The following is a 25,743-nucleotide window of genomic DNA, read 5'->3' on the forward strand; positions in this document are numbered from 1 at the left end:
ATATATATATATAAGAACTATGCACCCATACACATGCCAATACACTTTCTCTCTGTCTTTGTATTTCTCTTTGACTCTCAGATTCCATGAGTCAAGCAGGAGAATATTTTAATATAAAATATAATATGATGTAATATAAAATATAAAATAAATATAAATATAATATAAAATAGTAAAAAAGGGCCCAGCTTGGGCTCTAACTAACCACCTCCTATTTCATTGCTTAGGGAATTTTTCACAGGATCAAGGATTCATTATTAAATCAAATTTCTTGATTTTATATGAATATCCTTGGACAATTCAAAGGACATGCTGAACTTTAAGCTGGACATAGTCTTGTTCTAATAGGAAGAATATCAACTTTACAGAAATATTGAGAGTCATTTCTAAGCAATACATACAAGTGTCTCAAAATGCTTGTCACCACTCACCTCATGAATTAGACACTTGTCTATGAGTTGTAAGTAGGAACTTATATTTTCCTCATCAGGTCTAGAGACCAGGAGCTGTGTACACACTGCAAAAGGAAGGAAGAGAAGTTAGAAAACTGCACATGATTTTCTGAAATATGTTAGTTTTGCCAATCAAAAGGGAGGCTAGGGGCAGGAAAGGTGGATGTGACTTTTTTTTATGTAAACTTAATAAAGCATATGAAAAGAACCTAAGTTTATTCATTCTACCAAGTTCAAATAAACTATCACTAGAGGAGCACTTTAACTGTCTCTTGAAGTCTGATAGAAAATCTTGTTCTTCTCCCTCTCCCCATTCCCCATTCATTCATTTGAAATGTCAGTGATTCCCAAAGTGGGCACCACCATCCCCTGGTGGGTGCTGCAGCGATCCAGGGGGGCGGTGATAGCCACAGGTTCATTTGGGGGCAGTGTATAACTATAGGGGGGAGGTGATAGTATGTGACAGTGGGTGCTAAGTAATATTTTTTCTGGAAAGGGGGCGGTAGGCCAAAAAAGTTTGGGAATCACTGGTCTAGAGCAATCCACTAAGTTAATCCCAGTCATACCATTCTATTTTAAGCCTCTTGTTGCTGAGAATGAGATGAGAAATATGGTGGCTGGCTGTAAAGTACTTAATTTATGTCTTTGAATTGAGCTACCAGGCTGTTCCCATTGAAAGGAAAAATAATTCAAGAACACAGTTTGAATGGAGGTATAGTTTTTCCCTTCTCTGTCTCTCTCCTCCTCCCCGCCCTCGCTACCTCTCTGTTCTCCCTCTTCCTCTCCCGCTCTCTCTGTCTCTTTCTCTCCCCCCCACTCTCCTTCCCTCTTCCCTCTCTCGCACCTCTCACTTTTTTCTTTCTACTCTTTCTTCTTTTCTTATTGTTTTGATCATCTTTGTTTATGAAGTGCAATTATTTTTCAAAGTCAAATAGGATTTTATTTCTCATTAGTAAGAATTTGGAAATCATATATATCTTTCTTAAGAAATAAAATGTGTGGACATGCACTTATATATGTTCCTATTGAATTGATACTTTTCTATAGTATATAGAACATTTTCTATAGTATATAGAACATTTTTTCTACATTGACCAATATACTGGACACAACTCAAAATCATAGATCCACTCACATAGTAATAGGTTAATATGTTCAGAGTGCAAAATCATTAAGTGCAAATATAAAAATTCCACTTGTTTTATTTCTCTAAATTTCTCTCTGCTCAATTTAATTCAATTAAATAATTCCATTTAACAATTAAATAATAATTATGTACCTACAATGTTTAAGACACCAAGGATACTAAGACAAAATGAATGCCCTTCTAGAATGGCTTATGTTCTACTTGGGGGGGAGGGGAATGTAATACTTAAATAAATATTTAAATATAATTTGAAGATAATAAAATGACTAATAACAAGGAATTTGTTTCTTATAGGTTTGGAAACTAAATTGAACCTTGGAAGAGGTATGTTATTATGACTTGCAAATCAGAAATCCAATGTTGGCATTGGTGGTAAAATAGTACCCTCATCCAGAGATACCTCCCACCAGACAGTACTATACATCTCACCAAGCTCAACCTAATACTTTTAGGTGTACAAAGAACTATTATTCCTTAATCCCTGGCCATCTTTTCTACTTTCTTGTCTTGCCATGGCAGGCTTCCTTCCTCCTCTCTCCCTCTTTAGTTTTGGAACAATAATCAAATCATCTCAGCCATTTTTATGGAGAGGAGTGTGTCAGTCTCCACTCTTGCCCTACTCACCATCTGTTACTTTTTTAAACCAAAGTACCCTTCCTTGGCTCCAATTCTCTTATATAAATCATCTTCCTCTCATATTAGAATGTAAGCTCTTTGAGGGCAAGTTTTTTTTGGTTTTGTACTTTTATCACTAGTGTTTGGCACATAGTTAAGAATTTAATAAATGTTTTTTCACTCAGACACTCATGTACTCATTCATTCATTCATTCATTTATTCAAACTGTCTTCTATATACCTTTTAAAATTATCCAGAAACAAACAAACAAAAAACTATTTCTATGCCCTTAAAAGGCAGAAAATCACTTTGGATTTATGTAAAAAGTATTTGGTGTCCAAAACTTTGGGTTCATGGTATGTGAGCTCACTAGGAATGGTTTTTTTCCTCACATTCATGAAATCTCTTTTGAAAATCCCATTTCAGCTAAGCAGTTACACCTGCTGGGGCGGGCTCACTTTAAAATACAGTGGGAAGTTGGGAGTAAAATAAAAAATAAAAAAATCACAGTTTGTGAAGAAACTGACAGTTATTCTTAATGATGTCATCACAGGACTGGTTTCACCCACAGAGAAGATCTATCTGTCTTTGGAATCAATTTATGAGTGTCAAGTTTCTTCAAGAAATATGAAGGGTCATTTGTTAGGGGTACAATAGATAAGAGCTCTGGACCTGGGATTAAGAAGGCCTGAATTGAAATTTGGCCCCAGACACCTATTAGCTCTCTGACCCTGGGAACGCCATTTAACCTGTCTGCCTTCCTAAACTATAAAATGGGGAAAATAACTACTTCTGAGGGTTATTATGAGGATCAAATAAGATATTTGCAAAGCACTCAGCACAGTGCCTATTATCTAATATTAAAGATGAGAATGTTCCTTCTCCCCACCCCGACAAGAAAAGGAGTGTTTTAGGACTTTTTAAAAAAGTGTGACAAAGAGTTTTTCTAATCTAAGGGTTTTATGTTTAGCTGAAAAACTTTTCTAAATTGTTTTACTTTTTTATTCTATCCTTCCCTCTACTCTCAAACAATGAGATGGACCTCCTACTTTCTTCTTTACTTATAATCTTGATTGTAATCCTCCCCTAGGTTCTTGTTCCATTGATCATATTCTCTTTCAATCTTCCCTTCCTCTCTATATCTCACTCTTTTTCTAAACCCTTACCTTCTATCTTGGAATAAGTATTATGTACTGGTTCAGGCAGAGGAGGTAAGGGCTGGGGAAATTGCGGTTAAGTTACTTGCCCAGAATTACATAGCTAGGAAGTATCTGAGGCCAGATTTAAACCCAGGACCTCCCATTGTAGAACTGGCTCTCAATCCACTGAGCCACCTAGCTGCCCACCCACCCCAGCCCCCGCCAATTACTTTTTTTTTTCAATGTCTCCGTATATTTCTCTCCCCCACTTACTTCTCTCTCTCCGTTCCTCCCCAGTTCTTTCTCATTTGTTGTTCTCTGTATGTGTCTCTCTCCCACCTCCCTTCCCAACTTGACTTCATCCACTCTCACCTACAAACATGATCAAGTTTCCCTGACCCTAAAAAAACAGAAACAAACAAACAAAAAACCTATCTCAAGTTGTCATCTGGTGGTTCATCTTCCCTTCTGTGTCAAACTTCTAGGGTTCTAATTACCCTTACACTTCCTCACCACCAGTTGATTCTTCAATCCCTTTCCATATTGCTTCTATTATATCCTTCTGTTCTCTATCTGTAGTCTCCAGTGATGATTTTATTTAAAAAATTTAAAGTTATTTGCTCAGTTTTCATTTTCTAGAGCAGAAATCATTTTGTGTCGTAGACACTTTTGGCAAGTCTGACGATGACTCTGAAACCCTTTTCAGAACAATGTTTTAAAATTCATTAAAAGAAAGATTACAAAGGAACCAAGTGTTTTGAAATAGGTATCAAAATACTTTTAAAAATCTTTTTGCCCTTGGTCTTCACCTCTCCTTGGTCTCTGTGTATTGTTTTCTACAATTCTCTACTTTTTCTCCTCTGGGTCTGTCTTGTCCACTTCTACTCACTATAATCCACAAGTTAAGCTTTCTTCTTCTACTCTCTAAGTGTGGTTGAATCCCTCAAGTCTCCATCATTGGCTCTTATTTCTGCAACCAATGGGACTATTTTGCTTAGTAGGTAAGAGCAAAAAATACAGAACTTGTCCCTGAGGCAGTTTAAGTGAAAACTATATTGTAACATCAGATTACCAATAGTAAAGTCTTACTTCAGTGAAAACATCATCCTTTTAATCTGTCATGAATCTCATCTTAATACATCATCATTGTGAGAAAGTTGAAGGAATTGAGGGGATTAGGACAGCAAGTGGTTAATTGTGGGAACCGAGTGAACCAAACTAATTCCATCTCATGATTCAATTCTGGAGCTAGCTTAGTTTCCTTTCTATTCAATTATGGACTGTCTTGTGAGAAAAGTTTATTCAATTATAGAAATTGGGAGAAAACCTTATTGCAGTGTTTGAATGTAGCCATGTATGGCTGGGGAAATGGATCATCTGGTTAGAGACCCTTAACCTACTATTTAGAGACTCAGTCATAGACACTGAGGCTATGTTGACCAGAAACACAGGTAAATCCTAAGATTGATGTAAGGTGTTTTTCTCAGTTTTACATCTGAAGCAATCTATATGTCACTTTAAAAATTGATCCCATACTAATCAATCAATTATTGTTTTCAGATACTTGTGGAGGAGTGGGACACCTCTTTTCTTGAATTCAGGGAATTGCACCTAATTTGGCAAGTTTCTAATCTTTCATCCAATTGGAAATTTGTTGGGCAATTGGCATGCATTGCTTAAGCGATGTGTTCTGAAGATTGAACCTTGTTTTCCTCAGCAATTTCATCTTTTGCTCATTATATCATAATGAATCAATAGTTGGGGGGGCAAGATGGAGAAAGGAGAAGAATGGAGAGAATTTAGTGATTGAATTCTCTTTTATAAAATAATCTCTCTTTAAAGAAGATATTTTAAAAGGAAAATCTCTAGACTATTCCCTCTTCATTTGAGAGAGAAATCTAAACATCCCATCATCCCTCCCTCTCCTCCTTCCTATCACACTAATTCAAGCCCCCTCATTTACCAATTTCATGCAACCAGAAGCAGAACAGTCACTGTAAAAGGACATACCTTCTTCTAGACAGGAGGCGCATTAGGCTATAAGCAAAAGGTATTAATATTCTTTCTTTTTTTTTTTTACTAACTTCTGATCTTGAGGAAGAACCTATAAGGATATAATCAGTCACTGAGGATTTTGCATTTTTTGTCTTCTTGGTCTTATACCTAAATTTGCTCCCTGTGAGGTAGAAATGACAACTACACATCTTTATTTCTGAGGAAGTGAATCTATGAAGATAGAAGAGAGGTGATACAGAAAGGGAGAGAAGGAAATAAGGAAGAAATTGGAAACAGAGATTTCACCTTTTCCCATGACTCTTGTGAACTGTCCAGGGAGATCACCTTCGGGCAGAGGGGCCCCTGCAGATTCTCCCTCACAGCCACTCAAGTGATGCTGTTGGATTCCACCTCCTGCTGCAGAGTCTTTACACTCAAGAGCCTGGTTATCAGAACCAATCAGAGTAGGCTGATGACGAGGCTCTGACTCCTGGCTGTGTTCCTCTGTGTTAGAGCTCTGGGAGCAGTATGCTTTTATTGGAGTAAGGATCATCTGATGTAATTCTTGCAATGGGACACGTAGGTTGCCCCCTTCTAAGATGTCCTGAAAGTTTGAAGAAAAAAGACAATAGTTAGCACGCATCATGAGTCATATGCTCTTCATTTGACCCATGCAACATTTTGGTTTCATTTTTCTATTTGAGATGGAAACAAATTGAGGGTATTGAAACTGGGGCTATGAGAAAAGAAGGAGAAGAGCTAAAATACCCAGAACTTCGTAGGAGAAAAAAAGTTCAAAAAATGGAGCCAGTAATAAAATGCTTGGCCTCAGATATCTTTACACAAATGCCCAAAGCTTAAGCAACAAGTTAGAGGAATTAGAGCACAGAAAAACAAATTCAAAACCTGGATGTGGTTTGGTTCTATTTTGTTGGTCTTAAAAGCAGAAAGAAAGGGAAAGGAGAAAGAAAAGCAAGAAAGGAAATGAGGAAGAGTGGGGGAAAGCTTTATTCCTCATAATTAGGATACACCAGAAGAATAGAATACAATTGCTAATGGCTGGAGAATGGGAATATCTCATGAATCTCATTCTTATTGAAATCAGGCAAAGCAGAGTTAAATGCACAATTCAACTAAACGTAAAAATATAAATTCTGAAAATTAAAGATACACAAAACTAAAAGCAAAAAGAAAAATTCCAATGAATAGGTAAATAAGGTTAAGAGCTTTTTTTGAAGTAAAAACCCTAATAAAATAGACAAATTATTCACTAATTTCATTTTTAAAAGATAATGATAAAATATTACCAAAATGAAATATGAGAAAGGAAAACTCAAATCAGATGAAGAAATTCTAGAAATTATTTCCCAATCATGTGATAACAAAATTGAATTTAAATAAATGTATGAATACTTGTAAAAATGTAAAATGCCCAGATTAGCAGAACAAGAAATAATATAATCTCAGAAAAAGAAATTGAACAAGTCATAAATTACTTTCCAAAGGAAAAAGTCAGAACTAAATGAATGTAAAGGTGAATTCTATCATTCTATCAAAATTAATGACAATATAATATAAATTGTTTATAAAAATAGGTAACAGTATCCTAACTTTCATAAGATAATTATGACTGTAATGATCAAATATAAGAAATAAAGCAGGAAAAGAAGACAATAAACAAATATCTGTAATGAATATTGACATAAAATACTGAATAAAATATTAGCAACAATGCTATAGCAACATATTTAAAAGATTATTACATGTACATTGCAACCAAGTTGGATTTATGCCAGGAATTCAAGGTTGGTTCAGTTTTAGGAAAACTACAAACATAATATATATCATACTAATATAAAAGGCTTTTTGGCAAAATAAAATATTTACTTATGCCTAAAAAATATTGAAAGCATAGAATAAATGGACTTCTACTTAATGTAGTATATAAAACCATTTAAAGCAAAGAACTAACATTATATATTAAGAGAGAAACACTAGAGGCTTTTCCAATAATAATCAGAAAAACAAAGTGGTTTATTATTACCACAATTAATCAATATATTAATATAGTAAGTATAGTATTACTACCTAAATTAGTTTATTAATTTAGTGCTATATCAAACTAACAAAATATTACTTCGAAGGACTAGACAAAATATGATAAAATTCAGCAGGAGAAACAAAAGATTGAAACTTTCAAGGAAAAAAGAAAAAAGTAGGAATGATGGAGTCTGGCAATATTTTATTTCAAACTATAGTATAAAGTCATAATCATAAAAACGATTTCATATGGGTTTTAAAAAAAGGAAAAATTAATCAGATTAGGTAAATGAGACCTAAAAGCAATTAGACATAGTGGCATAGTGCTCAATAAACCTAAGAAAACCTGATATCAGAGTCACAACTGCTCTGAAGAGAAATCAAAGGGACAAAGTATATAAAGAGTAAAGGTATAGTGAGGTCACTGATGAAGTCTACTTTTTAAAAAAGACATGTACAAGATATGGAAATACTGGGAGATAACAGGGTGAATATATAAGTGCCATAACAGAGACCTGGGGAATTATGGACTCTTGTTCAGGGATTGAATACACCTTAATAAGAGATGGTAAGAAGTACTTACAAAATCTAAAAGGGCTTTAAGCTGGAAAAGGAAGACGAAGGGAGAAACCTGATTACATATATCAACTGGGGTAGATATCATTATAATTGAGCTAGTATCTGTAACATGGAAAATGGCAGGGTGGGATTCCTGCAAGATACAGGGTCAATTCTCACCCAGAATTCCATGTTACAGTATCATTGATATATTCTTGTAGGCAGAAACTTGCCTACATATACTGACCAAACCATATATCACTGAGATTCTCCTTCACTGAGAATAACTAGAACGTAGGAATAGCAATTAGTAAAGGGTCTTGGAAATTCACAAGACAAAACTCAAAAGAATCAATAAAAGTAAAATCCATGTCCTGTAATATGGGCTTAATGTTAGGAAACTGATTTATACAAAAGTGGAAGATAGTGTGTTTCCCTTCACTCAATAAAAGTCTTCACTGTCTAGATGATTGATAATGATTGATAATTGAATGAAAACTTCATTCACAGAAGGAAAAATAAAAATCAAGTAAACAGCTAAATTCTTCTGAATACTTTGAGGTAAATTATTATTATTATTATTATTATTATTATTATTTGAAGATACCTCTATCATCAACACAGCTTTTCCAATTCTAGTGCTTGAAATATATCCTATTCCAACTAATAGAAGGAGAGAGAGAAAAGAAAAGTACTTTCACATCATGATCTGGAAAACGCACATAAAATTTTTGGCCCTTCCTTCATACCAGAAAAGACTGATTTTTTTCTTTTTTATTTATGAAGTGTTTATAGTACCTTATATGCATTTATGAGTTACTAAAATTTAAAAGATATCTCTGCATTTCAAGCCTTCAATGTGGTCTTATGCTGGCTTTCACCTTTTTGAAAAATTTTTCTTATTTTACTATTCTTATTTACCATTTTACAAAGAAAAAATGTGTATATTTATGGCATTAGAAGATAAAAATATGTTGATATTATACAATAGTATACATATATTTTATGCATTTCTGAGTTTGTATACATTTTCTTTCATCTGCTAGCCTTTGTGTATCATGTTGTGGCTTTAGCAAAACTGGCAAAAAATTCCCATTTAATTTCTTATGCCAATTAGCCTGTTCTGTTTTTTAAGGAGGTCATGATAATTGCTAATTGGAAAAATAAAAAAATTTCACTGAAGAAAAAACTTCTTAAAAAGCAGAATTAGCCAAATGGAAAAGGAATTACAAAAGCTCATTGAAGAAAATATTGCCTCAAAAATTAGAATTGGACAAGTGGAAGTTAATTACTGCATGAGATATCAAGAACCAATAAAACAAAATCAAAAGATTGAAAAAGTAGAAGAAAATGTGAACTATCTCATTGGAAAAACAACAGACTTAGAAAATAGATCAAGGAGAGACAATTTAAGAATTATTGGACTACCTGAAAAATATGAAAAAGGAAAACTGCCCTGATATTTTAGATCCACAGAGTAAAATAGAAATTCAAAATCACCTTCTGAAAGACATCCCAAAATGAAAACTCCCAGGAATATCAGACAAATCCAAGCATTCTCAGGTCAAGGAGAAAATATTGCAAACAAATAGAAAGAAAACAATTCAAATATCATGGAGCCATAGTCAGGATGGCACAAGATGCTGCACTTTGACATAAAAGGATTAGAGGGCTTAGAATATGATATTCCAGAGGACAAAGGAGCTAGGATTACAATTAAGAATCACCTCCCCATTGAAATTGAGTATAATCTTTCAGGGGGGAAAATAGACATTTAATGAAGTAAAAGACTTTCATATATTACTGATGAAAAGACCAGAGCTGAATGGAAAATTTGACTGTAAAATACAAGATTCAAGAGAAACATTAAAAAGGTAAACACGGAGAAAAGCATAAGGTAATTGAAATGGTTAAATTGTTTATATTCTTATATGGAAAAATAATGTAACTCCTTAGAATTTTATCATTATGAGAGCAGTTAAAAGGAGTATACATAAGTATACGTAGACAGAGGGCATAGGTATGAATTGACTATAATGGAATGTTATAAAAAATTAAGGGGCGAGAAAAGGGGATGTATTAGGAGAAAAGGGAAGGGAGAAGTATGGAGTAAAGTATCTCACATAAGAAGTATGGAGTAAAATATCTCACTATAAAAGTGAAAGCTTTTACAGTGGAAAGGAAGTTGGGGGCAGGGTTTAGCAGGCAACACTTAAAATTGAAAGGGAATAGCATACACACTCAAATTGCTTATATAAATCTATCTTATCCTACAGAGAAGTAGAAGAGGAGGGGAATAAGGGCTGATAGAAGGGAGGGCAGATTGGGGTAGGTATTAATCTGAAACAAAGCCCTTTAAAAAAAAAACCTTACCTTCCATCTTAGAATCAATACTGTATATTGGTTCTAAGGCAGAAGAACAGTAAGGGGTAGGTAATAGCAGTTAAGTGACTTGCCCAGGGTCACACACTAAGAAATGTAGCTTAAAAATATCCCTTCATAAGCCTGAGGAATCCTCTCCCACAAACACCTGAGGATAGTGGGCACAAACAAACATGTAGAGTACAATGTTAGTGAAGCAAATAGGGAATATAAATGGTTTGGGCAACTCACAACTCCAGAGCTACAAGATCTTTTCTTCCTTATAAAGCCCCCAATCTGGGTACAGAATCTCTCCTGTAGGTGATATTGCTGAGTTCCCAAGGTCTGCTCCTCTCTGCAACTTCACTATTTATTGCTGGAGCAAGGTCTCTCTTGATTCTACTTGTAGCTCTCTTTTCAGTTACTAGAAGTCCCACTTATATATAATTGAGAAAGCTGATTACTTTCTCAAGCTACTACCTCTCTGGTTATCTATGTCTATTTGGAGTATGAGTAGATGATCTCTTAGTGGTCAAGTAGCTATACTTTAAAATGCCTTGACTGATTTGGTTGAGGGGAGGAAAAAGAAGTCCCTTCTTTCCACCTCAAGAATAGTTCTTTTATAGGGTCCAGGTTCTTTCTCTACTTCTGATTATTCCTGGCTTTCATTAACTTAAAACTGATTCTTATACTCAGGAGATGTCTCCATGTTCCATCATCAAATGGGGTTGTCCCTTCTGATTCACTCACAGAAGTTCCATATACTTATAAAGGCATCAACAGTAGTTGCTGATTGATTGTCAATCAACATACAAAGGGACAAGAGACCACTTTATAGAACTAATAAAATCATAATTCAACTTAAATGGAAAAACAAGAAGATAAAAATATTAAGAAGCACCCTAAACTGAATAGAAAAACTTGGCAAAATAGTTACTATCAAAGGTGCAAAATAGTTACTATCAAAGGTGTCAGACACAGAACACAAAAATAAAGAATATAATAAATAAAGAAATAAAGAATATGATAAATAAAGAAATAAAGAAAATGATCAATGGAATAGAATGGATCCATAAGATTTTTAACCAAACTTATAGGAATTTTTTTTTAAATTTTTTTTTTAATATTTGTTTTAAACCCTTAACTTCTGTGTATTGGTTCCTTGGTAGAAGAGTGGTAAGGGTGGGCAATGGGGGTCAAGTGACTTGCCCAGGGTCACACAGCTGGGAAGTGTCTGAGGTCAGATTTGAACCTAGGACCTCCCATCTCTAGGCCTGGCTCTCAATCCACTGAGTTACCCAGCTGCCCCCACTTATAGGAATTTTTAATGAATCTTTAGAAAATAATATTTAGAGAAAGTTTTCATTATTTAATAATTCTATGTGGCCAAAATGAGTGCTAATTCTCTGCTTCCAGTTTCTGTGGCAGAACAAAGAAGCACTCTGAATACACAAATCATGTAGATGACTTGTGTAGAAGTTGAATTTGAGATGGTCAAACGTGGAAGAAAACTGATTTAAAGAAAACTGATTTAAAGAATAACATTCTCCAATCTCAGATACAGGTTTAGTTTCTACTTTGGGGCTGAAAGATAAGGATGAAGGATAATTAAAGAGTATTATAAAGGGATTAGAGAATAGAAGGTGAAGAGGCAAGCTCAGGAAGAAAGAGGAGGTAGTTGCTGGTATAAGGTGAGGAAGAAAAGGTAAGTGGAACAATTAGAAAATTAAACAAACTGATAGAATGTATCGGTGGATAGGAAAATTGGTGAAACAGATTAAGATAAGGATGGAGAAGTGGGTGTGGTGATGGTCTGAGGAAAAAAATGTGACTGGGATCCACAGTAATAGCAGCTAGTATTTATAGCCCTTTAAAGTCTACAAAACACTTCATTAATATTTCATATTAATTTTTTCCTCACAACAAACCCCATTTTATAGGTGAAGAAACCTAGGCTGAATGAGGGTAAGTGATTTGTTCAGAGTCACACAACTAGAATTTGAGGCTGAATTTGGACCCAAGTCTTCATAACTCTAGATCTAATAGTCTCTTCCAATGTACCAACTACCTCCAGCAGTTTCTCCACTGTATCAGCTTATCTGCCTCTTTGACTTTTAATAATAGTTATTATTATGTAATTATGTTATTAACTACTTTAGTTATAAATTAAGAGATAATACTTAACTAAGTTTTAAACAAGTGGTTAGATGAGATATAAACACTCAAATGAAATTCAAAAAACAAAACTAAAAATCATAACCCTTATAGAGTATAAAGAAAATTGTTCAAGTTTTATTTAACTGAAAAAAAGAATTTGGAATTACGATGTAAGTCATTTATCTGTGAGCATTCTACTTGGATAAGAGATTAAAAGGTTAAATTTCTTTTAAGTGATGTCTAGAAAAGATAGAAGAAAATGGAATGAATATTTATCTTAATTGTGGAGTGAAGATGCATTTCTTGTGGTTCAATACATGAAAGGAAGTATTAAGGACAAGACAGAATCTGTATTGGATTAATTTTTTCCTCCAGACATCAATTTATAATTGTATAGGAGTACACGCATTGAGGATACTTCTACCAAAGCATGTTGGTGACTATCTTCTAAAGTTTCCTGGGGACAATGAGAGATTAAAGGGCTTTAATCTCTCAGCATTATATAAAGCCAGTTTGTGTCAACGGCTGAATTTGAATGTTTACTCTGGGCTTAGTTCTCTATCAATGCCATGTTAACTTTCATGTGAGATTATAAAAAGATTTTCAAAAAATTCGGTACAACTAAAAAGAATATAATTAAAAGAAAAAAACATATTGGTGAAAATATTTATGGTAAATTTGATGGATAAAAACTTGACATCTAAAATGGTTAAGAAAGTTTTTTCTTTTCAAATCTGGCCTCAGAAATTTCCCAGCTGTGTGACCCTGGGCAAGTCACTTGACCCCCATATTGCCTACCCTTACCACTCTTCTGCCTTGGAGCCAATACACAGTATTTATTCCAAGATGGAAGGTAAGGGTTTAAAAAAAAGTGTGTTTTTTTTTTAAATCACCTTTGGTAACCTCAAGTCTATTTTGATGAAATGGTAAAAAGATATGAATAGATACTTTTCATAGGATCATAGAGTTAGAAAAGACCTTATAGACATCATGTCCAGTCCCCTCATTTTAGAGATGAAGAAACTGAGGTTTAGAGAGGCTAAAGACTTGCTCAGAGTGGACAGAGATAAAGTAAATGTCTGAGATGAGATTTGAACACAATTCTTTCTGATTCTAAGGCTTGTGTACAATGCACCACATTGCCTCTCAAAAAGGAGGAAAATAAATTGTTAATAATCAGTTAAAAAAAGACAACCTCTATAATAATGTTACAAATAAAAAAATCTTTAAGGTACCACTTTCACACTTACTAAATTGGTAAAAATAATTAAAAGGGAAACTTAATGTTGGTAGAATTGTAGTAAAATGTGTTATTATTCATTGTCCATTGACACAAATTAATAGAATCTTCCTGAATAGTAATGTGGCAGTATACAGTAAAGACAAAAACCCTCAAATATATATTTTTACCTTTGTTATGAAAATACCCAAGTATAAACAGAATTCTGGTAAAGACTTAAAGAAACTTAAAGATGTTTTGCTGTTTACATATTAAATTCATTTAAATGTAGTTCTCAAGCATATTTGTTTTTTATTAGTACTTAATGTTAAAATTTCTTTTAAAAATAACTTTTTTTAAAGAATTAGAGGATAGGGGTCCAGTCCATTTTTCTGTTTGGAAAAGAAGTGTTTATGGGAATAGAGAAGAATTACTTATATTCTTCAGCATTTAATTTTCTAGGGCCTCTTGCCCTAATAATAAATTAATGTCATAATTATGCTTTAGGAAAATATGAAATGTTTGGAAAGATATGTGCAAATCTCTTACCAGCAAAATGTAAGTTCCCCAAGGACATTAATAAATGATTTTTGAATGAAATAGTAATATAGAGATAAATGTAGAAGTATTAAGTTACTAATGTCAAGAGTTTGTCTTTAAATATTCCATTCTATAGTGGACGTGGACAAGAAATGGTTAATAAGGCAAAATTTAAATGTGTGTGTGTGTATGTGAGAGAGAGAGAAAGAGAGAGAGAGAGACAGAGACAGAGAGAGAGAGAGAGAGAGAGAGAGAGAGAGAGAGAGAGAGAGAGAAAGAGAGAGAGAGAGAGAGAGAGAAAGAGGTGTTGAATTTACCTATGACAGAAGATTTGCATTACTTTTATTTTCTAAATCTGGTCAGGGTTAGAATTAAGAACTCTCAATAATATTCTCAATGGGCAATTTAAAGATTTTTCTCCTTAGTTACTTTTTTCTATTATGGAGGTAGAAAGGTCATATCACTTACCCTTTCTAAAGACTTTAGTAGGTTCTGTCTCTCCTTAAGCTTCTGGATACTGATGACAATTTTGTGTCTTGCGCCTTTGGTAACATTCTATAATCAAATGGAAATGTGAAAAAGCATCAATTTTTTTAGTAGTTTGTACCAGTTTGTAAAGAAAACATCAAAAGAGCCAGCAACAACCAGAGGATCACCAACCTAGCAGGAATTCCATATATCATTTAGTCTTTTTCTCCTTCTCTTTTGTACTTAAATGGTCATACAACTCCATACAATTTTACTCCACTTCTTTCCTCAGTAACCAATTCTAATGCTAGAACCCTTATAGTAAGGAAGCTTTTCTGTGTATCAATCATAAATCCTTCTACAGTAAAACTCGTCTCCCCCAACTCCCTTTTTTATTGAATCCTTTAAAAAAAAGAACAGCCAATCGCCATTTTATTGCTAAGTTTTTCATATTCTTGAAATATCGCAAATCATACTATCTACTCTCTGCTTCTTGAAGATATTTAATTCCATGTGCTAATTTATGTACATCTAATTTCATTTCAGCTAAACAACATGGAGTGTGTGTTTATGTCCACCTGGTCCCAAAACCTTTTTTATTTCTTTTCAAGTGGGAAGTGTATCTGAAAAGTAATTAAAAATCTAAATTTTAGATATTGGTGCCAAGAAATATCCAGGATTCAATCAGACCAATTTGGTCCTGTATTTGAGGTTCTATTTTCATAACTTTGTAGTAAAGGTTGACCAAAGAATCAGTCAATAAACATTTACTGAATGTCCCAGCTATGTGCAAGTCACCAGAATGGCTCCTTCAGGTACAGAAATAGAAAGTTCTTTTCCTAATCTTCATCTCCAATATGAGTTTCCTATGACTAACTATAAACTATGCCAGAGAAGCCCTCTGGAGGAAGGAAAGGGCAGGGATATCTCTCTGAGTTGGAAAAAGAAGACATTATTGAAAACTGAGCCCACTTTCTGAGTTGTCATGGAATACTATGTTTTTCATCTATACTCAACAGTGGTTCAACAGAATTATAATATTCTATGAGTATTTTCTGCCAAGCTCTTGCTCTTCTCTCTGTATCACTTGTCTATTCTCCCCACTCTCTGTCCTCATGTTTAACAAGTTATGACTCTAGGAACTCTCCCAATCCCCAGTTCAGACACAGATAAAAAACTTTTCTCTTGGGAAATAATCCTGTCATCAACCCCTGGCCCCTACTGAGCAATCCAGTATCCGAAAAGATATGGGAGAAACTGAGGTCGAAATTAGTGTGCTTTATGATTCTGGCAGCATTGCATAGAGTTCAACATTTGTCTAGTTTCTGAGTGCTGATATTCAACCAAGTCCTAAGAGGTCGGCTGAGGGCACTGAAAATAGAAGCTAAAGCTAGCAATCTGCCAGGAGGTACATGTTGAAATCAGGGACACTAAAAATACTGTTAATATCCTCTTCCTGCAAGGAAAATATTATTAGCCCATTCTGTTCATTAATTCATCGAAATCATTGTTCAGAGGAAACTGAAGTAAATTCACAACATGCAAACAGGATTTTAACCAAGGAGAAACAAAGCCAACAGCCAAGTCTATTTAAACAAACACAGCATGGAAGGAAATACCCTTATTCTTAGGGACTCTGTTGGCTTGCCTTTGGCAGGGCCACTTTTGAAAAGATGCTTTTTAGGGAGAAGGAAGAAGCTGGCTCCTAAATATAACACAGAAAGGCTCATACAACCAGCAGATTACAGTCCAAATCTCATTGGCTTACCCAAGTTATTAATGATGGTGGCAAAAAAAAAACCAACTGGTAAAAATTAAAACACTGTCAGTTCTAAAAACTGAAAAGACTAGGCTGGACATGATTTTAGAAATAGCTTGCAGGAAGGTCAGGCTTCTTATGTGGGAAATGAATCATTTTGAAGAGGACCCAAGACACCATGCCCTAACGTGGTGCCCAATATTAGCGAAATCTAAAAAGGATTTAGTCATACGACAGAAACCTACCTGAGCCTCTAGCTGGCATTCTGTGAGAGCCATCATTTCCTCATAGGTCATCTGGGAGAAAAGCGCAGCATATTTGTGTAGGCGGAGGCTTTTTAACCAGGCAGGAACGTCTATAGGATCAGAGATGAGAAAGATGGGGAGTAACAAAGGGGAGAAAAGAAGATAAAAAAAAAACAATGGGAAGGGAGATGCAAGGAAAGAATAAGAGAAAAGAAGGGCAAAGAAAGAGAGACAGAAACATCTATTATTACATGTTACTATGCTACCTGATATTCATTTGCTCTTCACATCTCCTAGATGTCCTGCACAGTAACACAATACTTTGGATGAACCACTACTTGATCATAGCTAGGGGCAAAGGATTCATTTGTCAGTCAGTCAGCAAGCATTTATTAAGGTTTTACTTTTGGTAATGAATAAATTTACAAATAATCAACCTATGACCTTCAAGATACTCTTTTTTTAGGACTTCAGGTCAGACTAGCACGTTGAGACTGTTCCTCCTCCTATTCTACAACACTGTACGGCAATAGGGGTGTAGAATCATTATAGTTTGGAACCTTGAGGACTACTTAGCCCATTTTTCTACTCTATGGATAATTGTATCAAAAGAATAATAGGGGGCAGCTGGGTAGCTCAGTGGATTGAGGGCCAGGCCTAGAGACGGGAGGTCCTAGGTTCAAATCTGGCCTCAGATACTTCCCAGCTGTGTGACCCTGGGTAAGTCACTTGACCCCCATTGCCTACCCTTACCACTCTTCTGCCTTGGAGCCAATACACAGTATTGATTCCAAGATTGAAGGTAAGGTTTTAAAAAAAATGATAAATGAGTGATGGGCCAGGATATTTTTGTTACTTCTTCCTTCAAAGCATGGAATGAAGTTGACTATTATTTGGTATTAAAAGAAAACATTTAGAAAAAAAGGCATTTGAAAGTCTCCAAAAGAAATCAATGGGTTAGTGATCTGTTTTTAAGCTAGATTACACCTAAACTATTCTCTATCATTCATAATGTAAACTCAGGTCTGAAATGACTACCAAATTTAATGAGTTAAAAATCCCAACTTAAAAATTAGCTGAAAGGACAGCTAGGTGGCTCAGTGGGGTGAGAACCAGGCCCAGAAATGGGAGGTCCTGGGTTCAAATCTGGCCTCAGACACTTCCCTCTGTGTGACCAAGTCACTTAATCCCCATTGCCTAGCCCTTACCAGTCTCTTGCCTTGGAACCAATACATGGTATTGATTCCAAGACAGAAGATAAGGGTTTAAAAACAATTAGCTAGTCAAGTTAAATAGAAATCAGGTTTAAAGTCTTTTTAAAAAGGGTTAATATTGTGCTATGTATGGCTAAGAAAAGGCATTCACCTGAATCACTTCATTACCATAGAATTTTAAGCCTCAAGGACTCTTGGAAATTATTTTTTCTAGGGGGCAGCTGGGTGGCTCAGTGGATTGAGAGCCAAGCCTAGAGACAGGAGGTCTTAGGTTTAAACCGAATCTCAGACAAATTACCTAGCCCTTACTGCTCTTCTGCCTTAGAACCAATACACAGTAGTGATTCTAGGATGGAAGGTAAGGGTTTAAAATAAATAATACACACACACACACACACACACACATACACAAAAAGAAATAATTTTTTTCCAGTCCTTATATTCTCTAAAGTGGGAAACTAAGGCCCACAAAAAAGTTAAATGATTTCTCAAGGTCACATCACTAGTGGCAGATCTGGGATTTGGTCTCCTAGGGTTTTACCATTACACCACCTTTGGTTTCTCTCTATATAATATGTACATAAGGCCACAAACAGTCCGGAACAATATGAACTAATAGTAACTACAAAATATTTTGAAAAGACAATGTTATTCATGATAATTATACAAGACAACAGAATCACAAAATTTTGAAAGTAAGCTGATCAAACCTATGCCCTCAAAAGAATTCCCACTATAACATACCTTGAACAAAGAACAAAGGTGTGTTTTTCCTTCGCTTGTTAGGGGATATAAAGAGAAAGTTTCTGAAATTTCTGAGGTCAAATGTTGTTTTAATAGGTATCGATTTAATAAAAAATATTAATAGGGGATAAACTGTATAATCATATAAACAGAGCTGGAATTTAGAAAGCACTCTAAAGCCTGGCGAATGCTTTACAAATATCTTGTTTTTCATCCTACCAATAATCCTGGGAGAGAGGGGCTATTTTTGTACCCATTTTGCAGATGAGAAAACGGAAACTAGAAGAGGTTAAGTGACTTGCCCCACCTCACACAAAGTCTCAAGTTAAATTTGAGTTTAGGTCTTCCTGATTCTAGGTCTAGGGCTCTCAACTATGGTGTCATCTAACCACCCAGATCAATACCAATTCCAATATGATTTCAGAAAAGTGGCTTAAACTTTGATTACTATGTTGGTTTAGAGTCTCCCTAGATCAGGGGTCAGCAACCTTTTTGGCTGTGAGAACCATAAACGCCACATATTTTAAAATGTAGTTTCGTGAGAGTCATACAGTGCTCACAGTGCGCGCTCCTGTAACAGTGCCTGAAAAAAAATTGACTTTATGGCTCCTGCAGAAAGAGCCATATCTGGCCCTCAAAAGAGCCAGATATGGCTCGAGAGCCATACATTGACAACCTCTGCCCTAGATGAAGGGGCAAAAGGAAGGAGAGCAATCACTTCAAGGTACTTGTATATTTGGACCTAGTGATGGGTAAAAAAAAGTTTTCATGATCAAGTTAATGGTTCCCCCATCCTTCCCCACCCCATCCTAAAGCCAATGTATATTTTCTAATGGGTGGTTTCTAAACATAACGTAGAACAAAATATACTAAAAGATGTCCAAATGGTATTCCAAGGATTCATAGAAACTTCTATACAGCATCCACCTACTTTTTTTCAATACTGAATCTCTTCATCTCATTGCAAATGATATTTCCTAGAAAATATTATTTCCTATAAATTTTTCTAGAGGTTGTCAGCAAGGGCCCTCCTTCCCATTACATGCACAGAGACAAAAAAAGAGAGTAGGCAGAGAATACTGGAAAAGTATATTGGAAAAAAGAATAATGACAAGGCCTTGATGTTGGGAAAGATTGAAGGAAGAAAAAGAGAAGAGGATGTCAGAGGATGAAACAAATAGAAAATGTCATAGAAACAATGAACCTATTAGGCTCAGACAGACTTCAGAAGATAGTGGAAGATAGAAAGGCTAGAGTCCATAGGATCATAGAGAGTTGGGCGTGACTGAACAATATAAACAACTCTGACCTAATCTCAAGTGGGGTTGGTTAAATAGTCTAGAAAGTCATCTGTTGGAGAATTGGATCCATTCTGAGTCCATTCTGACCATTATTTTCCTTTACAAAGTGACTAGCCATCAGCTTAACTACAGTCTACTAATTCAGATGAAGCAGATGGTTACCTCTTAGTCAGCAGGTCCCAAGTTTGTATCAGGATTGTTAGAAAAACACAAGTTGCCATCTCAAAAAAATAGTTTCCTGGTTCAAAAGGTATGACTACATCAAGTTCACAATATATCATTTCTTCACACACATACACACCCCAAAATGCAGAAAAATAGACTTTTTAAAGGCCATTTCTTGAAGACACAATTAATAGAACCATATCATATACAGCTGAGATGTACAGCCAGTTAAGCAGTTCCTTAACTAAGCACTTCAAGAACTAGGATTTAGAGCCTACCAAAAACCTGGAGGCTTATTCCTCTACTCAACATGTAGGCTAAAGAATAGACATTTCTGAACACAGCACCAGAGAACTACCACATGCTCAACCCTTACCACAATGCATTGCACCTAGTGGGAGCTTAATACATGTTTAATGATGGATTGGCATACAAAACTTTAATGCTTTAGCCCTCCCTGGATAGTCCTAATATAGACCTTGGATGTGTAAGATCTCTTTAGCTATAAAACTCCTTGAAGGTGAGATTTCTGTTTTGGCCTCAATAGATCCTTTCCCCAACTTCAAGATTTTATAATTCTTTATGTACCCTGTCCTCAGAATAATACTCCTTATAATGTCCTTATCAAATTAAATCCTTATAATGTCATACATCTAAAGGGCTCTCAGCAGTTAGCATAGTGCCTAATACATAGTATGCATTTAATAAATGCTTACTGACTGGCTGATCCGAATTGCAACATTACTTGAAGAAAAGGAAAAGGGAAAGTGAAACTCTGCATTATTTCCTAAGTGGTGCAAGGGCACCTTCCTTTCACCAGGCCCTTGATAGAACAACAAAAATAATTTTAAATTTTTCCTAAAAATTTTGACCAGAATTTGATGGCTAAAAATCTAAAATCTTTGGATGTAGGACTTTGTAAGTCTAGATTTTTTTCTTTAAATTCCAGATGCTCAATTTCAAATGAGCAACAATACAAATCACAATAATTAATCCAAGATCTTTCTTTTTAAATCATTTAAACTCTTTCTGGGAGACAAAGAAGAAAAAATTTCCCTGTTTTCTAGGGAAGCTGATCCTTTTTTAAAGGGGTTTGTCCCTGCTGGGTCCCTGAACAATGGCTACCACACAGTTTGCAATTTTAGCAGGGTTGCTATTTTTGTTAACTGAACCATGGAGCATTTAAAGGGTTCTAATTTATACAGGCGTTACAGCTCAAGCACATTAGGTAACCCAAGGATTCCCTTGCTCTGTGTGCAGGGAACAACTGTTAAACCAAATGGTACATTCTTGAGATATGTGCTATATATAATTATATGTGTGTATGTATCTATGTATATACACACATAAAACTTTTACCGCCTAAGATTCATAATGGCCAAATTCTGACACCAGAATAACCAGGCTTTTCCCATATCAAAGAACTTCCAGCTGTGGACCATAAACCTAATGAGCTTTCTTTCTCTCAACAGGTGTCCTATTCCTGAGAGTGTCAGTTTTTACTGAGGGGGGCAGGCAGGAAATGCTTTGCATCTGTCCTAAATTCAAATGTTCATTTCTAATGACTGCATGAATTTTCCTCTCTGTGGTAGGCAGGGGATAAGGATTCTTGTTTATTTCTACTTTTCACATTGGTTAAACTAGGACACAGGCTAGGTGATGAGAACAGTCATACTCATAAATCAGTGGCTATCCGATTAGAATTCAGGACTCTCAGCTCTTAGCTTAGTTCATTGATTGGATAGTCATGGGATGAAAAGTCAACATTTTTCATGGCTTTTTATCCTTTCTACCATCACATACTGGAACAGACAAAGTCTTTTTTTTCCAACAAGAATTCCTACTTATGAATCAACAATGTAACTTAATAGAAAGGGTAGTGAAAAAAAAATCACTGGATTTAGTCAGAAGACTTGACTCCTGCCTTTCTCTGCCACATATTACTTGTGTGACCTTGGCCAAGTCATGTAACCTCTTCTTAGCCTCAAATTCCTGATCTGTAAAGTGGGGATAATCATAGCATCTGTTCCACAGGGTTGTTCTGAGGCTCAGGTGGCATAATCTATGTAAATTACTCTGCAAATCTTACAATGCTATATGAGTCAGCTATTAATACTCTGCCAGATCATAGACATAGAAGTAAAGGGATTCTTAGAGGTCATTAGCTACATCTCCTGTCTCTGCCCTGCCCAGTTTATAGGTGAAACTGAGGTCCAGTGATTTATTCAAAGTTCCCACAGGTGGCATACAGGGAGGGGAAAGCCAGACTTTGAACCCTTGCACCCTGAGCCACATGATTTCAAAATTCCCCTCAGCTTTAAATCCTATGAGAATCCTATAAGGAATTCCTTGCAAGAAGATGTTTAGAAAAATTTACCTAAATAGTCCAGTATCAGAATCAATAGAAGGAAAAGGAGAATTGAATGTTAATAACTCTTGTAATCAATTAGCATTTTTAATCAATAAGAATGTATTAAGTACTGTACCTACTATGTGTCAGAGACTGTGCAAAGTGCTGGGGATACAAATACAAATAATAAAACAATGTTGCCCTCAAGGATCCTACATTCTAGCAGGGAAGAAAACAAGTACATTTAATAGAATGAAGACAAGAAAGAATAAAGTAAATATATATGTATATATTATATATATATTAAGGAGGGCACCAGCAAGTGGGAGAATAAGGGAAGGTTTCATGTAGAAGGTTATACTTGATCTGTGTTTTGAGAGGAGACAAGAATTTTATGATATGAAAGTAAGTAGAGGGCATATTCCAGACATGGAGACACTGAAATGGAAGATGAAGCACCCTGAGTGTTTGAGAGAATCAGGAAAAGGACAAACAATGCAAAGATAGGTTGGGGTTAAGTTGTGAAGGGCTTTAAAAAATCAAATCAAGGCCCTCATAGTTATCTTAGCAGTAATAGGAAGTATTTAAATTTACTGAGTAGGAGGAATGATTATAGGGAAAATTATTTTGGCATCTGAGGTGAATGGATTAGAGCAGGGGTCGGCAACCTTTTTGGCCGTGAGAGCCATAAACACCACATTTTTTTTTAAAACCCTTGTACTTCGGTGTATTGTCTCATAGGTGGAAGATTGGTAAGGGTGGGCAATGGGGGTCAAGTGACTTGCCCAGGGTCACACAGCTGGGAAGTGGCTGAGGCCGGGTTTGAACCTAGGACCTCCCGTCTCTAGGCCTGACTCTCACTCCACTGAGCTACCCAGCTACCCCAACACCACATTTTTTAAAATGTAATTTCGTGAGAGCCGTACAGTGCTCACAGTGCACACTCCTGTAACAGCGCCTGAAAAAAAAATTGACTTTATGGCTCCTGCAGAAAGAGCCAGATATGGCTCGAGAGCCATATGTTGCCGACCCCTGGATTAGAGTGTGGAGAGACAAGGCAGAAAGAGAAAGCCTTTACAATAATGGTCAAGAAATGATGAGGGCCTGAACCAAGAGAGCAGTTGTGTATATTAGACAGAAGAGAGACCTAATGGAAGATGTCATGGAGATAAAGATAGCAAGATTTAAGGTCTGAAAGGATATATAGGGTGAAAGAGAATGAGTAGTCAAAGCTTCTTCCTGTTAAGAGTAGATGAATAAGGGTACCCTTAGAGTGGCTTGGTGGGAAGAATTGCCTGATTAGCTAACATATGCCTATGTCCTATGTAACATGGGTGAGGCTTGACCCTGTATCTTGCAGGAAATTCTACTCTGCCATCTCCATGTTAAACCCAGGACCTTTGAAGCCTTTTTATCCACTCTGCAAACTAAATCCTCTAATTTGTGCTTTCTTCTCTAAGATGACTGAGCTTCTTGAGAGCAGAGAATGTCTCACTTTTTGTATTTGTGCTTCAACACTTCGCATACTGCTTGGTACCTAGTTAGCAGGTTTTTTAAATTCAGATTTGGAAACTCTATACTCTGGGGTAGAGATAAATGAGTTCTGTTTTGCAGAGATTGAGATGTCTCTGGGACATTCCATTTGCAATATCTACAAGAAAGTTAGTAATGTAGGACTGGAGCTCATCTGAGAAACTTGTATTGGATCTAGATGAAAATGAAACCTATAATTGCTACTTAAAGTCAATGACAGAGAAAATGAAAAGAGAGGAAAGAAAAGATCCCTGGATAGAATCTTAGGATAGGGGGCACAAAGTTACTGATCACCCAGGAAAGGAATCTGAGTAGAAGCTGGGATGAAAAGAACCAGGAGAGAAGCATCATGGAAACCTGGAGAAGCAAATAACCAGAAAAGGATGGTCATCAATAGTGTCAAACACAGCAGAGATTAAAAAAAAACTATGAGACTTGGAGAAACAACTCTCAGATTTAGCAATTAAGACATTATTGGCAATTTTGGAGAGAACGTTTCAATTGAGCTATGAAGTTAGGAGGTAGATAACAAAGGGTTGAGAACTGAGTGAGATGAAGGAGATGCAGGAAAATTGGAATACACTGTTGGTGGAGTTGTGATCTGATCCAATCATTTTTGGAGAATTATGCCCAAAGGACTTTAAAACTGTACATACCCTTTGATCCAGCAATACTATTGCCAGGTCTATATCCCAAAGAGATAAAAAAAAAAAAGGATGGGGGTGGGGGAAAGACCTATTATCTTTCTGGGACCTGGGGAATGACTGAACGAGTTATGGAATATGATTGTGATGGAATACTATGGAAAAGACCTATTGTAGAAAAATAAGTATTGCAGCTTTTTTAGTGGTAGCAAAGAATCGGAATTTGAGGGATTGTCCATCAACTGAGGAATGGCTGAATGACTTGTGGTATATGATTGTGATGGAATTCTATTGTGCTCTAAGAAATGACAAGCAGGATGATTTAAAAAAACTTGGAAAGACTTACATGAACTGATGTGCAAAGTGAAGTGAACTCAATGAAAATAAAATTGCATATAGTGACTACAATATTTTTGATTAACTGTGAATGACCTAGTAATGCAGTGATCTAAGATAATCCCAGAGACTCATGGTGAAAAATGCCATTTGCTCTCTGAGAAAAAAATTGATGGAGCCTAAATAAAAACTAAAACATGCTACAATTGACTTTTTTCTTCCTTTTTGTTTGAGATCCCTTCCAAAAAATTACAAATATTAAAAAATATTTTACATTATTATACATGTAAAATCCATCAGATTGCTTACCATTTCAGGGAGGAGAGAAAAGGTGGAAGGGAATGAAGGAGGGTGGGAAAGGAGAGAATTTGGAACTCAAAATTTAAGAAAATTAATGTTAAAATTGCTTTTGCATGTAAATGGGAGAAAAAACATTATTTTGAAAAGAGAGAAATGAATGAAAAGAGAGGAAGCAGAGTATAGATATCTATTTCTAGGAATTTGGCTAAGAAAGAAAGATAAGTTAAAGGAGGATAGCTAGAGGGAATGGCAGAGTCTAGCGGCAGTTTTTAAGGACAAAGAAAGGTTTTGGCATAATTAAAGGCAGTAAGGAAGAAACTGATATGTTGAGAGTGAAGATAAAGAAGGAATAATTGAGAGAGCAATCCACTGGAGAAGACAGGAGGATATGGGATTTAAAGGCTTTGGCCAGGAAAATGGACCCACAATTATCAGATATTGGAGTAAAGGCGAACAGACT

General features: G+C 35.6%; 1 protein-coding gene across 1 annotated transcript in view; it reads right to left on the reverse strand.

Annotated features, from left to right (window-relative positions):
- SAMD4A (sterile alpha motif domain containing 4A) overlaps window positions 1–25,743 on the reverse strand; it is a 314,523-nt gene that overhangs the window by 53,585 nt on the left and 235,195 nt on the right. The window contains exons 6-9 of the mRNA XM_044664788.1: window positions 16,697–16,806; window positions 14,693–14,779; window positions 5,656–5,953; window positions 432–517 (exon numbers count right to left, since the gene is read on the reverse strand). Coding sequence (XP_044520723.1) covers window positions 432–517; window positions 5,656–5,953; window positions 14,693–14,779; window positions 16,697–16,806 — 581 coding nt within the window. The remainder of the gene's footprint in view (window positions 1–431; window positions 518–5,655; window positions 5,954–14,692; window positions 14,780–16,696; window positions 16,807–25,743) is intronic.

The sequence above is a fragment of the Gracilinanus agilis genome, chromosome 2 (assembly GCF_016433145.1).
Source record: "Gracilinanus agilis isolate LMUSP501 chromosome 2, AgileGrace, whole genome shotgun sequence".
Lineage (NCBI taxonomy): Eukaryota > Metazoa > Chordata > Mammalia > Didelphimorphia > Didelphidae > Gracilinanus > Gracilinanus agilis.